This window comes from Plecotus auritus (assembly GCF_963455305.1).
Source record: "Plecotus auritus genome assembly, chromosome: 2".
Taxonomy (NCBI): domain Eukaryota; kingdom Metazoa; phylum Chordata; class Mammalia; order Chiroptera; family Vespertilionidae; genus Plecotus; species Plecotus auritus.
Genome location: NC_137771.1, coordinates 168,656,471 through 168,672,257, shown reverse-complemented (window position 1 = coordinate 168,672,257; position 15,787 = coordinate 168,656,471). Strand labels below are relative to the sequence as shown.

Here is a 15,787-nt window from a genome sequence, read left to right as displayed (position 1 = left end):
TAGATCCAGACACCAGGTCCCCTAACTCCTCAGAAGTCAATTTTCTCTCTCTCTCTCTCTTTCTCTCTCTTTCTCTCTCTCTCTAATAAAGCTATTACAGAAAAGTAACTTGGTTTTTTTTGGTGTGTGTGTGTGTATTAAGGGTGAAGAAAAAGATGAATTACTACACTTTTTCCAAATTGTGACTGATTCTCTCTTCTGGCTTGTGGGAGGCCATGTTCAACTTATCCAAAATGGTAAGAGAAAAGATATTTAATGTAACTGATAGTCATTATAAAGTCATATGCTAACAGTTTGATCTTTTTTTTCTAAAAATACATGTCTCATTAACTATAAGCATAACCATGATTAAAGGAAACCATGTTGAAATAACCCCACATATAAGAAAATAAAGGTCCATTTGAACATTCCAGCCTTAAAGAGCCAACATTGACAATGTGAATATTTTATTAAGGGGAAAATTGCTAAAATATAACTTTCTCCTTAGCTTTCTCTATTTAGCAAATCCAAGATAAGAATTAATAATAATTTTAATAATTTAGTCTAGAAAGGAAACTTTTTTAAGTTTCAATGATTACAGTTGTATTTGAGATTTAGTATGAGAGAAATCCCTAGGTACATAAATAGATTATTTATGTAAGGGTAAGCTTTTATGTAATGACATTTTATTGAACTTGGAAGTTATTTTATAGACTATTTCTACACTTACATTGAGAAATATAAATATATGTTAGTGTTATATTATGTTTTCTTATGACTGAGAAAGTAATCCTTAATTATAATTATGGGATCATTTCTATTTTGAAAGATAAATGGAACAATATAAGAACATTGATTTATTGTAGAAATTAAAATTTGAATGAATTTTTATTTTTTCTCTTAGAATTATTAGCATATAATTTAAGGAGTCAAATAGTTTTATAAGGATTGTTAAACAAAAAATACCATCCTGGTTCTCATGCTTCACTCCATGTCTCATTTTCCCAAGGCAGCTACGTTCAGTTTATATAACTAACTAGAGGCCTGGTGCATGAAATTCATGCACGGAGTGGGGGTGGGGGGTCCCTTAGCCCGGCCTGTGCCCTCTTGCAATACGGGACCCATTCGGGTGGAGTCCCTATGGCCTATGGGGTCTTTCCTTCCCCTGGCTGCCAGCAGCTGGTCCCACTCTTGCCGCTGCCACTGCTTGCCATCTGTGAGGCGCTGCCCCCCTCTCCCCTGCCACCGATTGCCTCCCTCTGCGGTCGACAGGCATGGGGTGCGATCACTTGGCTGGCCTGGGCCTCCCTTTGCAGGGCGATTGCTGGCCGGCCCCACACACCCGCTGCAGTGCTGCCAGCTGGGTGGCCTGGGTCTCCCTCTGTGGGGCGATCGTGGGGCAATGGCGGGGCCCCTGACCAATTAAATCACACCTGCCTTGGCTGACAGCATGGTTGTCCGGAAGGTCGTTTGGACGGTTCTGCTGTTTGGTCATTCGGTTGATTTGCATATTATGCTTTTATTATTATAGATATTCTTGGTAGTTATATTTCTATAAACCTAAGGAATATGCTTAGATACTTCCTTTTAAAAAAACAAAACACATTATTCATTTCCCATTATGGAACAAATACTATTATAAAGTTCCCAATTTAAAGAACTATTTTACAAAAAATATAAAGTACTTAGTTTCATTATAGTGGGATATAAAATACCTCATAAAAAGAGAGACAAGACAGCAAGAGAGAAAATACTTGCATAATTTAAAACATATGCCATATTTCCTTTAAAAATAATAACTATAACAAAAATGACAATATTCTTCAGATCATCTGTAAATTTAATATATCAATAGAGTAGATATTAAAACTAAATTAAGCAATTGTGAAATCTATATGTAAAAAACAAGTGGGTTCAAAATTGGAGTCTCCAATAACCTTTTCTCTCTAAAAAGAATCAGCTGCTTCGAGAAATGGCTGACTACAGGTCCAAAATAGAAAATATGCAAAGTAAACCTGAAATATCTGGAATACCAGATAGGAAAGATGCAATCAAAATGTATTTGGGATTCTGTGAAAAGGACTCAGGAGCCAACATAAGGAGGCTTATATTAGTCAAAAATAGTAAATTTGAATGGTAATCTGAATAACTACAGTAGATTGAAACAGCAAATACTATGAGACTATTTTTAAAAATTACCATTACAGTCCATTAGGAAACCAGTTTGCTTTGGTAAATGGAGACTCCAGCATTTATCCTGCCTTTTCTCACATATTGATGAGAAATTTCTCTCTGTAAAAGTATTCTCACCAATAAGTGAAAAAGAAATAATAGAATAGCTCTATTTTGCAACCCTTGGTGGATTAATAGATTTAGAAATTAATCATCCATCACTGTCAACATCTTAAAAGGAGAGATATACTGAGTGCCTCCTAATGGCTCATTATAACCTCTCATATGAAATATATATGCCAAAAATTCAAACCTGTATCCTTTTGATCCTCTAGCTCCAACTGCTAATTTATAGATGGTCAGAGAAACATTAAATTATACCCCAGGAATGCAGTTAGCAAAAATAGACTGCGGAAAGCTCATAGGACAATTGACATAGTTTCATAAACAAAAACATTTCAAGGGAAATAAAAGGAGAAATCCATAGATTAAAAGAAATTGAAATATCAGTTGTGGATCTTATTTAGATCTTAATTCAAACAAACTTAAAAATTCACAAAACAATTTTAAATTGGACCTCTAAATGGATTTTGATGAAATTAAGAAATCATACCCTGGCCAGGTAGCTCAGTTGGTTAGAGAATCCTCCAGATACGCCAAGGTTGCTGGTTTGATCCCGGTCAGGGCAAATATAAGAATCAACAAATGAATGCATAACATAAATAAGAACAACAAGTCGATGTTTCTCTTTCCCGCCCTCCCTATTTTCCTCCTTCCTTCCCTCTTTCCTTTCCTCCCCCTTCCCTTCTCTCCCTTCTTCTCTCTCTCTAAAATTAATTTTTTAAAAGATCACTTAAAAATATCATGAATGCTTAGGTTAGACAGTTGTGTTTTATTGTGTACTAATTCATATCTTTTGTGAATATATATTGAAATATTTGTAGATAAAATGAATCAATGTCTTGGATTTAATTAAAAATAAAATAGGATGTAGGAAGTGGATGGTAGGTGAAGCAAGTTTGGCCAATGAAACAAGATCATTGTTAAAATGGAATGACTGTACATGTAAGACCATTATACTGTTTTTTCGACTCTTATGTATGTTTGAAACTTTCATTATAAAATTTTTAATTAAGTAGCCCTGGCTCGTCTGGCTCAGTTTGTTGGAGCATCATCCTGTGCATCAAAAGGTGACAGGTTCCATTCGCAGTCAGGGCACATACTCAGGTTTCGGGTTCAATGCCCAGGTGAGGGGCATATAAGAGGCAACCAATCAGTGTTTTGTTCTCTCTCTCTCTCCCTCTCTCCTTTCATTAAAAAGAAAAAAGCAATAAAATATTTTTTTAAGTTTAATTAAAATAAAGAAATAGGCAAAAGTACTAGTTTTTGTTTGGGGGACTAAATAGTTACCATGAAAAATAGAATAGGGGCTTCATAGTAATATAAGATAATCTAAAAAATAAAATGGGCCCTGGCCAGGTCCAGTTGTTTGAAGCGTCATCTGGACATCAGAAGGTTTCGGGTTCTATCCTGGTCAGGACATATTCCTGGGTTGTAGGTTCAATCTCTGGTCGGTCTGGGCGCATGCTGCAGACTGATCTCTCTCCTTTCTCTGTCTGTCTCTCTCTCTGTGTTCCCCGTCCCCCCTCTCCCTCCCTCCTTCCCGTTCTTCCTTTCTAAAATCAGTAATCATATCCTTGGGTGAGAATGAAAATCAATCAATCAATCAATCAATCCTATATAACAAAAGTGTAATACACAATTCAACCAAACGGCCAAACAGTGGAACGACCATCTGGACAACCACCCGGGACCACGCTATGACACTCACTGACGCCAGGTCAGCCAAGATAGGTGTGACATGATTGGTCAGGGGCCTGGCCATTGCCCTATGATCACCCTCCAGAGGGAGGCCCAGGCCACCGACCGGGGGAATTTGGCGGGTGGGCAGGGCCTCCCTCTGCGAAGGAAGCCTGGGTCCTGAGTGCCAGCGGATGGAGGGAAGCCTGAGTGCTGGAGGGAAGCTAGTGCTGGCAGCTGGGGGAAGGAAGGCCTACTCTTGCACAAATTTCGTGCATCTGGCCTCTAGTAAATAAGTAAATAAATAAATAAAATGGAATGACTAATTACTTTAGCATAATTTTTTCCAATATAGAAAAAAGATAAACTAATACACAAATATATACTACATGATTTTAATGAATTCAAAGTTAATTAAAAAGTTAATAAAACATCTTTACGTAGGTAAAAATGGAATGTTATACTTATCCCAGCTACTTAGAAAAATATTTTTACTATGAAAGTAATGGAATATAAGAAGTCATAGAAATATTTTATAGTAGTGGACCTGTTTTTTGAAGTTGTTAAACATTTTAAAAATTGCTGTGTAGTGAAATACTGAAATATTAAACTATATAAATAGACATGAAGAACAGTAGTCAGCATGTGAAAGAAATCAAATATGTTCCTTCAGGAAATGGAGAAAAGGAGTAAGTTGTTTTGTAGAAACTAGGGGAGTGTTCACAGAACTTACTTGCCATATACCTGATCCCACTTAAGTTACAATTCTGATTGTAACATTTACTCGGAAACCACCCTGTTCTCCAACATTCTACAGCAGCCTCTGAGACAACTGTTATTTCTGGTTTTATAGGTGAAGAAATGAATGTTCCAAGAGGTTAAACAATTTGCAGTAAGCATCCACTGCCAAGTCTCCATAACTGGCTGCTGAGAGCCTAAAAATTATCTATACTAATAAAAGGCTAATTTGCTAATTAGACCGGACATCTTCCGGACATCCTTCCAGACAAAGCCACGGTGGCAGGGGCCAAGGCAGAGGCAGTTAGGGGCGATCAGGCTGGCAGGCAGGCGAGTGGTTAGGAGCCAGTGGTTCCGGATTGCGAGAGGGATGTCCGACTCGGGATTGGGCCTAAACCAGCAGTTGGACATCCCCCGAGGGGTCCCAGATTGGAGAGGGTGCAGGCCGGGCTGAGGGACACCCCCCACCTGTGCACCAATTTTGTGCACCAGGCCTCAATCAATAAAAGCAAATATTGTTTTGTAGTTAATGATATTTATTATTTAAAACAAAATGTTAGCAAATTTGAAACATTTTATAACAGAATTAAATTTTTTAAGGATGTGATTATAGTTGTCTGTGCCATTTCCATGTTCTCCCTTCATAAGAAATTTGATTTTATTTGCTGAAATTCACTATTAGAAAAGAGATTCAAATTTAGGATATATTTTATTTTTCATTTAAGGGGAGCTAAGAGATTCTTAGGTTGGTATTGATGGATGCCCTCTGACTCTTTATAATTACTGTCCATAAAAATTGAATGACTTATTTATGGTTATTAAAGCTGCCTATGTTAAAATCTTTATTTTTAGGTATTCATAGACAGGAAGTTTGATTTGGTTTTGAAAGGACCAAATTGTATCATCATAGAATCTTTGTTTTAATTTTTCTTTTTTCCCTCTTACTTTAGTACTACAAAGTGATCATTTCTTGCACTTACTGCAAACTGATAATGTTCAAATAGGATCTACAGTCATGAATATGGTACAGAACATACTACAGATCAACAGGTGACTTGGTTTTACAAAATACTTATAATTTTTTATTTTTAATTAGCAGCAATACCAATTTTATTCCAATTTTACTGAAATCAATTGCAAATGGAGTGTACATGTCACTTATTACCATTGTCTTCCAGAAAAAAAAAGAATATAAAATACCTTAAGATACTGGATATTTATTATTGAACTGATATCTGAGATCTTAAGATTTTATACCAAATCTCACACTTAGTGAAGAAAAATTACTGTCATTTCTGAAGAAAAGTTTTGATATTATAAAAATGCTTAATCATAGATTTGTTTAGCAAACTGCAAGCTCAGTATTGTGCCAGGTGCTATAGAAGGGCATAAAAGGAATAAGCCAGTCATAGAAAGACAAATACCATATGATCTCACTTATACAGAAGCTAATGAACCAAATAGAAACAGAGGCATGGATATATAGATCAGACTGACAGCTGTCACAGGGAGAGGGGTTTGGGAGTAGATGAAAGGAGGTGAAGGGATTAGCAAAAAAAAAAAAAGAAAAGAAAAAAACCCCATACACACACACACACACACACACACACACACACACACATATATATATATGACATATAAACACAGACAACAGTGTGGTGATAGCCAGAAGGAAAGGGGAGGGGGCTGAGTGGAGGTGGACAAAGTTAGGGGAAAATGGTGATGGAAAAGACTTTGCTTGGGACATTGGGCACAGGATGCATTGTGCAGATGATAATTTATTGAAACCTGTATTTAAAAAAAGTAATAGATAGTTTCTCCAAGTTAAAATGGAAAAGCAGAATATACATAGTTGAAATAATTTATTTTTTAAGTTCAATATGGATTTATTAAGCATCTACTATGTGCCCAGTATGTGTCTGTTGTTGGGTTTACAGAATTGATAAATATATAAACCTTGTCTTCAAATAGCTTACAATATAGTGGAAGAGAACAATACATGAACATAATTATATTATAGTGTATTAAGTTACTATGTTAAAGGTGTATACCAGTGTTAGAGGAGATCCTAACCCAAACTGAGGGAGGATGCTTTCTGGAGAAGGTAACACCTGAGATGAAACATTAAGAAGGAGAAATTAGGGAGGAAGAAGAGAAAACAGTATTTTTAGGCAGAGGTAACAACATAAGCAAATGCACAACATGCTGAGGGTGAAGAGTAGGTACAGTTCATTGTTGCCGGCATTTAAAGTTTGGTATGTGGAGGCTAGCAAGTTCTGCAGAGACTTAAGTCATGAAGACCTTATATGCTATGTTAAGGAAACTTAATGTTATTCTGTAGGAAATGGAAACCATTGACTGATTTTTAAAGTGTGTAAAATAATTGGATTACATTTCACTTATGTCACCCTGGTGGTCACTGTGGAGGAAAACTTTAAGGGTGAATAAAACTCTAGACAAAGACACAATAAGAGGAAGAAACCATAGTAATCTAAGTGAAAGTAATAAAATTTTGGCTTTGGGCACTGGTACCATGGGAATGGATTTTAAAAACTAATGAATAAAAATCATGAGGACTTCACTTCCACTTGGGATCAAGATGGAATAATAAAAATGGATTTACCCTACCACCTAAAAAAAGCAAAAACAAAACACCAGGCAAAATAAGAAACAACAGTTTTCAAGAAACTGGACTTCAGTCAATGAAAGGAAGTGAGCCCTGAGAAAAAGGAATGAACAAAGTGAACAATGTTCCTAACTTACAGCTATGATGCACAGATGTATCCCAGTCAGGCTGAGTTGCAGAGATAGAGCTGAGAGTCTGGGGAAAACAAAACTGCTAGAGTTCATAAGAGAGAGCCACATAGAGACAATCCTAGACATCTGCAGAGAGTTCCCTTCAGATATTCAGTAGAGTACTGATCAGCACATATGTGCTAGGAAACTACCTAATGTCAGGGAAAACAGTAATCCAAAAGGATTAAAAGGAGCGTTATCAGAAGGTCACACAGAGCCAAAATATTGCTTGATTCTAACAGCCAAACTGAAAAATGGAGCATTGTGTAGAATACTCAGGAAGTTTTCACCTCATTAATGGGGGATAATTCGTACTAGGCTGAGCACTATTCTGGATCATTCAAACAAAATAAAAGCAGAACCCAACGGATCAAATTATTTTCAAGAAATTTAACTGCATCTGGTTATTGAAATTGCCTACTTCTTAAAAATCTTTATTGTGAAGTACACAAAGGGCAGGAAATTTAGCAGAAATGGTTATGCTTTGATTTGACTTTGAAAATAAGAAAGTCCCACTTGTGCCATCATAGAATCTTTGCTTTGACCTTTTTTCTCTTCCTTTAGTAATACAAAGTGATCAATTCTTGCAGTCACTACAAACTGATGATGTATAAATAGAATCTGCAGTTATAACTATGCTATAAAAACAGTACAGATCAGCAAGTGACTTGGTCTTATGAAATGTTACTAATTTTTTTTTTCGTCAGAAGCATTAGCAATTTTGCTAAATGATTTGTTGCGTATGATTTTTTACATGGCTCTTGAAAATCTCTTAACCAAAAGAAAACATGAAAATATTTTTAGGAATACAAAAATATCTAGCACCCAACAAGGTAAAATTTATACAAGTACCAGGCATGCAAACAAACAGGAAAATAGAACCCATAATGAGGAGAATCAGCTGTTATAATTAATAGACAAGGACACCAGACCATTTATATTATATTATAGCTATGTTCCATACGTTCAAGATGTTAGAGATATATATGACCCAAACTTCACTTCTAGACATGAAAACTACAATGTCTGAGATGAAAATACACTGGATTGGATTAGTAGCAGATTAACACTGCAAACAGTTTTATATGGTACTAGAGCAGTGGTGGGCAAACTTTTTGACTCGAGGGCCACAATGGGTTCTTAAACTGGACCGGAGGGCCGTAACAAAAGCATGGATGGAGTGTTTGTGTGAACTAATATAAATTCAAAGTAAAGGAGCGGAGGGGAGAGCAAAAGAACCCTCCGCTCTTTCGGCTCCGTGGGCCGGATAGAACAGCCAAACGGGCCGGATCCGGCCCGCGGGCCGTAGTTTGCCCACGGCTGTACTAGAGGCACAGTGCACAAAATTCGTGCATGTGAGGTGGGGGCTCAGCCAAGCCTGCGCCATTTCGCAGATCAGGGGATGGCCAACTACATTTTAAAAAAATCATCCTGTTCTTAATTTTCTTACTAACTCCTTTTAAACTCAGCTCACTCTCACATTCTGTTTCTTCTTTTTATTTAACTATTTTTCTGGCCACACCTCATTTTAGCATCCTTCTCTTTCCTGCTTTCTTTCCCTCCCTCCCTTTGAACCTCCCACAGCCTCTCTCCCTAATTCTCTCCTCCCTTCTCTCCCTTCATTCCCCACGTCTGTCTCCTTCTTACTCCTCCCCCCTCCCCCCCATTCACCTTTCCCTTGTGAGCCTGAACCCTGCCTCCCTTCCTCCTTCCCTATTATTACTGCCCCCGCACCATGTTCACTGGTTTCTCTTTTAAACCTTCCCCTTTCCTTTCTGGGACCTGCTTCCAGCCCCGCCTGAGCGCACTTTGATATTAAAGCTTCCATTTGGGGGGCATTAACCCACAGCCCAGGGCCTAGCCCTGGTCAGGCCTTTGCCACCCCCCCTTCCCCAGCCTCCCCACCGCCATCCTCCTCCCATTCCCTGCCCAGGATGCCCCAACTTCTACTCAACAAAGTACACTTAACGCACCACCAACCTAACCCTGGCCAGTGTCTTTGGGATCCAGCCCTCGGGGACGAAAGCGGTACCCTCCTTAGTGTCCGACTCCACCCCAGCTAAGCTGTGCCTCCCCTCCCAGCACGGGGCACCTAACCCAGCAAGGGTGGCTGAGGCCTGCACGGCCTGGGCGCTGCTACCGTGGAGCAGGAGCACTTCCGCCTGGAAGGCCTCTGACTGTCCACCCAACGGCCCACACCAGGGGCCACCGCCCTTCTCCCATGTCTGGGCGGGGCTCCCCACTCTGCGCCGCCTGTGCCCCGCCCCTCGCCAGGCGCAGCTGCTCCACCCCTCACGGTCGCCACCCCCCTCCCCTGTGCAGCCCCGCATTTCCTTCCCTTTTCCATTCCTGCATCTTTTTCTTGTTCCCTTTCTGTATTTCTGTTTCTCCTCTCAACCTATCTGCATGCAGGCCTGCCTTCCTCTCCCTCTCCTTTCTTATCCCCTCCTATCGTATCCTATCCTACCTACCCCAGGTCTCGCAGCTGCCTGAGCAGGGGGTGGGGACGCAGCCTCCTGAACGAACAGTCATTGTGTGATGGCATCCCGGACAATTTGCATATTCCTCTGTTATTAGTATAGATAATTAGAATACCTAAAGGAGGTAGTAGAATCAGAAGAAATAGTTGCTGAAAATTTTCCAAATTTGATGAAAACCCTCCTCTTGCAGACTGAAAAATCTCATCAAACCCCAAGGACAAATAAATATGAAGAAAAACACCAAGGCACATTGTAACCAAAGTGCTTAAACCAGTGATAAAGAGAAAATATTAAAAGTAGCCAGAGGGAATAACTATCATATAGGAATGAAGATGAGGATGACAGCAACTTTCTTATCAGAAACAATGCAAGCAAAAAGATAGCAACATTTTCATATCTTTTAAAAAAAAATTTTATTATGGTTGTGCAATATCATTAATTTCAGGTGTACAACATAGTGATTGGACACATGTACCTTCCGATGTGGTCACCATGATCAGTCTAGTAACCATCTGTCATTGTGCAAAGTTAGTATATCAACATATTCCCTGTATTGTACACTACATCCCTATGGCTTATTATAACTGAAAGTTTGTAGAACAACATTTTTAAAATACTGAAAGAAAACAGTGTTGCCCCAGCCAGTTTGGCTCAGTGGATAGAGTTCCGGCCTCCCAGGTTCGATTCCGGTTATAGGCACATAACTCAGTTGCAGGTCCCATCCCAGGCCCTACTCATGTGTGAGAGGCAACCAATCAATGTGTCTCTCTCACATCGATGTTTCTCTCTATCTCTGACCCTCCCTTCTACTCTCTCTGAAAAATAAATTAATGGAAAAAATATCCTCAGGTGAGTATTAACAACAAAAAAGAAGACAGTGTCAAACTAAAATTTTATACTCAGTGAAAATATGTTTTAAATAAAAGGCAAAATATTTCTTCAGAAATCTCCAGCAGATCCACACTCTGAGAAGTGTTTAAGGAAGTCCTTCAGCCAGAAGGAAAACAGATTTACACAAAATGAAGAATATAAAAAATGTTAATTATAGTAACTGGTTAAAAATATTTTTCTTATGATAACATAATATAACATTTTTGCTCATAAAAGATAACAGTATATTTGGGGAGTTATAACAATTATTAGTAAAATGTATACAACAATAGCATAAATGCTGGGAAGAGAGGAATAGAAGCATATAGTTGATTGTATACTTAAAAGTAAAAGGATGAAAAAAGATATACTATGCTGACATTAGTCAAAAGACAGCTGAATGCTTACATTAATATCAGAAAAGGTAAGTTTAAGAGTAAAGAATATAAGTGATAACGTTATTTCATAATAAGTCAGTTTATCAAAAAAAAACACTTATTGATCTAATAGCAGAGCTTGACAATACACAGAACAAATTGATAGAACTGCAAGGAGAAATATGCAATTAAAAGGAAAGATGTCAGATACCCCTTTTGATAGTTAGTAGAATAAATAGATAAAAAATTACTATGACTACAGAAGATTTGAACAATATTGATTAACTTGACCTGATTGACACTTTTTAATCCTCACCTAAGGATATGTTTTTATTGATTTTTACAGAGAAAGGAAGAAAGAGAGAGAGAAACATTGATGTGAGAAAGAAACATTGATTGCCTCTGGTATGCCCTCTGACCAGAGATTGAACCTGTAAGCTAAGTATGTGTCCTGACCAGGAATCGAGCTCCCAACCTTTTAGTATATAGGAGGATGCTCCCAAGCCACCTGGCAAGGCTGATTGACATTTTTATAAACTACCAAAGAACAGCAAAATGCCCATTCTTTTTAAATAGAAGTAAACATTTACAAAGATAGACAATTTTAGAGGCCATGAAACAAGTCTCAATAAACATAAAAGGATTTACTAGTAATTCCTACAAAGTATGTCCTCTGCCCTAATTAGAATTAAATTGGAAATTAATATGAAAAATATCTTTGTGCCCTGACCGGTTTTGCTCAGTGGATAGAGCGTCGGCCTGCGGACTGAAGGGTCCCGGGTTCAATTCCGGACAAGGGCATGTACCTGGGTTGCAGGCACATCCCCAGTGGGAGTTGTGCAGGAGGCAGCTGATCGATGTTTCTCTCTCATTGATGTTTCTAACTATCCTCTCCCTTTCCTCTCTGTAAGAAATCAATAAAATATATTTAAAAGAAAAAAGAACATCTTTGAAAAAAGTACTGGAATAGTATGTGGGAAATAATGCAAATAACCCAAAGGACAAAGAAGGAAAAAATTAAGTCAGAAATTATTTTTAAATGAAAATACACCCAAATTTGGGCGATGCATTTAAATTAAAGGAGTACTTTATTCCAGGAATTTAATGCTACTGTGATTGTCTGAAGTCAGTGGGAAGATTTGAATCACTAAATGCTTCTGTTGGAAAAGAAGAAAGTCTCAAATCATTGACCTCAGCTTTTACTTAAGTAAACTAAGAAAAGAGGGAGTTAAACTCAAAGTAAGCAGAAGAAAGAAAGTTATAAAAATCAAGGCAGAAACAAAATGGTAAACAAAAACAATGGAAAAAAATCAATGGAACCATAAGGTGGTTCTTTGAGAGGATCTATGAAATTAATAAACCTGTAACAAGACTGATCAGGGGGTAAAAAAGAGAATACAAATTGCCAATAGGAATTAGAGAAAAGACAAGACAATAGAGTCTATAGATATTAAAAGTATAAGGGAATAATGTGAATAACTTTATGGGTGACTATATAAAATGGACAAGTTATTTGAAAACACAAACTACCAAAACTTAAGCAATAGATAACCTGAATGTCCCTATAACTGTAAAAAAAAATTGAATTTGTACCTGAAATACTTCCAACAAAGAAAACTCCAGGACTAACCAGTTTCTTCATTGATAAATTATACTAGACATTTAAGGAAGAAATAATCTTAAACTCTTCAAGAAAATTGAAGAAGAGGAAATACTTCCTAACATATATAAAGTCAGCACTCCCTTGATACCAAAACCAGGCAAAGAAATAAGAAAACTACTCATCAATATATTCATGAACAGAGATGCAAAAAATTCTAAACAAAAATTTAACAGGTTGACTCCAACAATATTTTTAAAAATTAGTACATCTTGAATAAGTTGCGTTCATCCCAGAAATTCAGGCTAGTGTAATATTCTAAAGTAAATCAATATAATTCATATTAGCAAACAAAAAAGACATATCATATTACTAGATGCAGGAAAAATTTGATAAAATGCAACATCTATTGCTGTTTTTTTTTTTTAAAGGAAAACTTTGTAGAACCAGCTCTTGGTTTCATTGATCTTTTGTATTGTTTTTTTTAGACTCTATTTTATTTATTTCTGCTCTTATTTTTATTTCCTTTTTTTCTACTAACTTGGGGATTTGTTTGTTGTTCTTTATCCAGTTCCTTTGAGTGTAAAGTTAGATTGTTTATTTGAGATTTTTCTTTTTTCTTGAGATAGGCCTGTAATGCTATGAATTTCCCTCCTAGGACTATTTTCATTATGTCCTGTTGATTTTTGGTTGTTGTGTTCTCATTTTCATTGGTTTCACGGTATCTTGATTGCTTCCTTAATCTCATTGTTAATCCATACATTGTATAGTAAGATGCTATTTAGCCTCCACTTGTGCATTTCCCAGAGGTTTTTAATGTGTGATTGATTTCTAGTTTCATACCATTATAATCAGAGAAGATGCTTATTATGATTTCAACGTTCTTCAATTTACTGAGATTTGTTTGGTTCTCTGATATGTGGCCTATCCTAGAAAATGCTCTACGTGCACTTGAAAAGAATGTACAGTATCTTCTGCTGCTTTGGAGATACCAATTAAATCCATCTAATCTAGTGTGTCATTTAAGACCTCTGTTTCCGTGTTGATTTTCTATCTGGAACGTTTATCCATTGAGGTCGGTGGGGTGTTAAAATTCCCTACTATAGCCCTGGCTGGTATTGTTCAGTGGTTAGAGAATCAGCCTGCTCACTAAAGAGTTATGGGTTCAATTCCCCTGTCAAGGGCATATACCTGGGTTGCAGGTTCCATCCCTAGACCCAGTTGGGACACGGGCGGGAGAAAATCAATCCACGTGGTCTTTCTCACATTGATGTTTCTCCCTCCCTCTTTTCCACTCTCTAAAAATCAGTAGGAAAAATATCCTTGGATGAGTATTAACAAAAATTCCATACTATGACTGTATTACTGTCAAAGATTGGCAAACCTCTCACCAGACTCATTAAAAAAAAAAAGTAAAAGGAAGGACCCAAATAAAAAAATCAGAAATGAAAGAGCAGAAGTAACAACTGATATCCAAGAAATACAAAGGATTGTAAGAAAATATGAACAACTATATGCCAACAAATTGGACAATCTGGACGAAATGGATACATTCTTAGAAACATACAATCTTCCAAAACTGGATTAGGAGGAATTAGAAAATCTGAATTGACAGTTTACAACTAATGAAATTGAAGCAGTAGTAAAAAAAAAAAAAAAAAAAAAAAAAAAAACTCTCAACAAACAAAAGTCTTGGACCAGATGGCTTCACAGGTGAATTTTACCAAACATTCAAAGAAAACTAACACCTATGCTTCTCAAAATATTCCAAGCAATTCAAGAGGAGGGAAGACTCGCAAGCTCATTTTATAAGGTCAGCATTATCCTAATTCCAAAACCAGATAAAGGCACTACAGAGAAAGAAAACTATAGGCCAATATCCCTCATAAATGCTAAAGTCCTCAACAAAATATTAGCAACCTGGATCCAGCAATACATTAAAAAGATCATATACCATGATCAAGTGGGATTTATTCCAGAGATGCAAAATTGGTACAATATCCACAAATCAATCAATGTGAAACACCGCATAAACAAAATGAAGGATAAAAAAATATACAAATATGTCATTGGAACAGTGGAACCGAGAAATGGAATCATTTGATTTTCAAAAGAAGTATGTATAGAGGTCATTCATTGGGGAAAGCACAGTCTTTTTAAGGGTGATGGAACAATTTGCTATCAGTATGTAAAGAAAAGAATTTTGATCTATACCTCTTGTCATATACAAAAATTAGTTCAAAATGGATAATAGGGATGTGAGGGCAATCTGGCTGCAACATCTATCACCCCATTGATTGCCAGGGTTGATTCAGCTGATCGGGCTGGCTAGGCTGGTGTCCCCACTTCCCTCACCAGTCCATGTGTGTCCCTCCCAAAGCTCGGTCAAAGACGATGACCTGCCCCCCAGAGGAGAGGACTGGTCTTTGGTCAATGGTATATGAATAGCTGCACTCCCCTGCTAGAACCTCCAAACAAGCTCTCTAGTTTTACACAGAAGTTTTATAGTTTAAGGTTTATATTTAGTTCTATTACCTTAAACTATAAAACTTCTTGTGTAAAACTAGTAGAAAATTATTATGACCTTGGGTTGCACAAAATTTCTTTTTATACCAAAAGTAAAATTTATAAAAGAAGAAATTGATAAATTAGACTTCAAAATCTTAAGTATGCTCTTCAACAGACATTGCTTAACAAAATGAAAAAGACAAGAAGACTGGCAGAAAATAATTGCAAACCTTCTATCGTAAGTACTTGTATCCAGAATATATAAAGAATTCTCAAAATTAATTGTAAAAATAGTTTGAAAATGGGCAAAAGATTGAACAGATACTTCATCGAAGAAGATATACCAGTATATGTATGAATGTATATGGCAAATGAGCATGTGAAAAGATGGTTAGCAACATTTGTAATTAGGAAGATGCCACTACACACTTGTTAAGTGACTAAAATTTAAAACATTGACTTATCCA

General features: G+C 37.0%; 1 protein-coding gene across 4 annotated transcripts in view; it reads left to right on the top strand.

Annotated features, from left to right (window-relative positions):
• The window catches only part of IQCB1 (IQ motif containing B1), a 60,332-nt gene that overhangs the window by 13,085 nt on the left and 31,460 nt on the right, over positions 1–15,787 (top strand). For all 4 annotated transcript variants that reach the window (XM_080655482.1, XM_080655485.1, XM_080655484.1 and 1 more), the window contains exons 5-6: positions 143–236; positions 5,640–5,739. In XM_080655482.1, the coding sequence (XP_080511608.1) occupies positions 143–236; positions 5,640–5,739 (194 nt within the window). The remainder of the gene's footprint in view (positions 1–142; positions 237–5,639; positions 5,740–15,787) is intronic.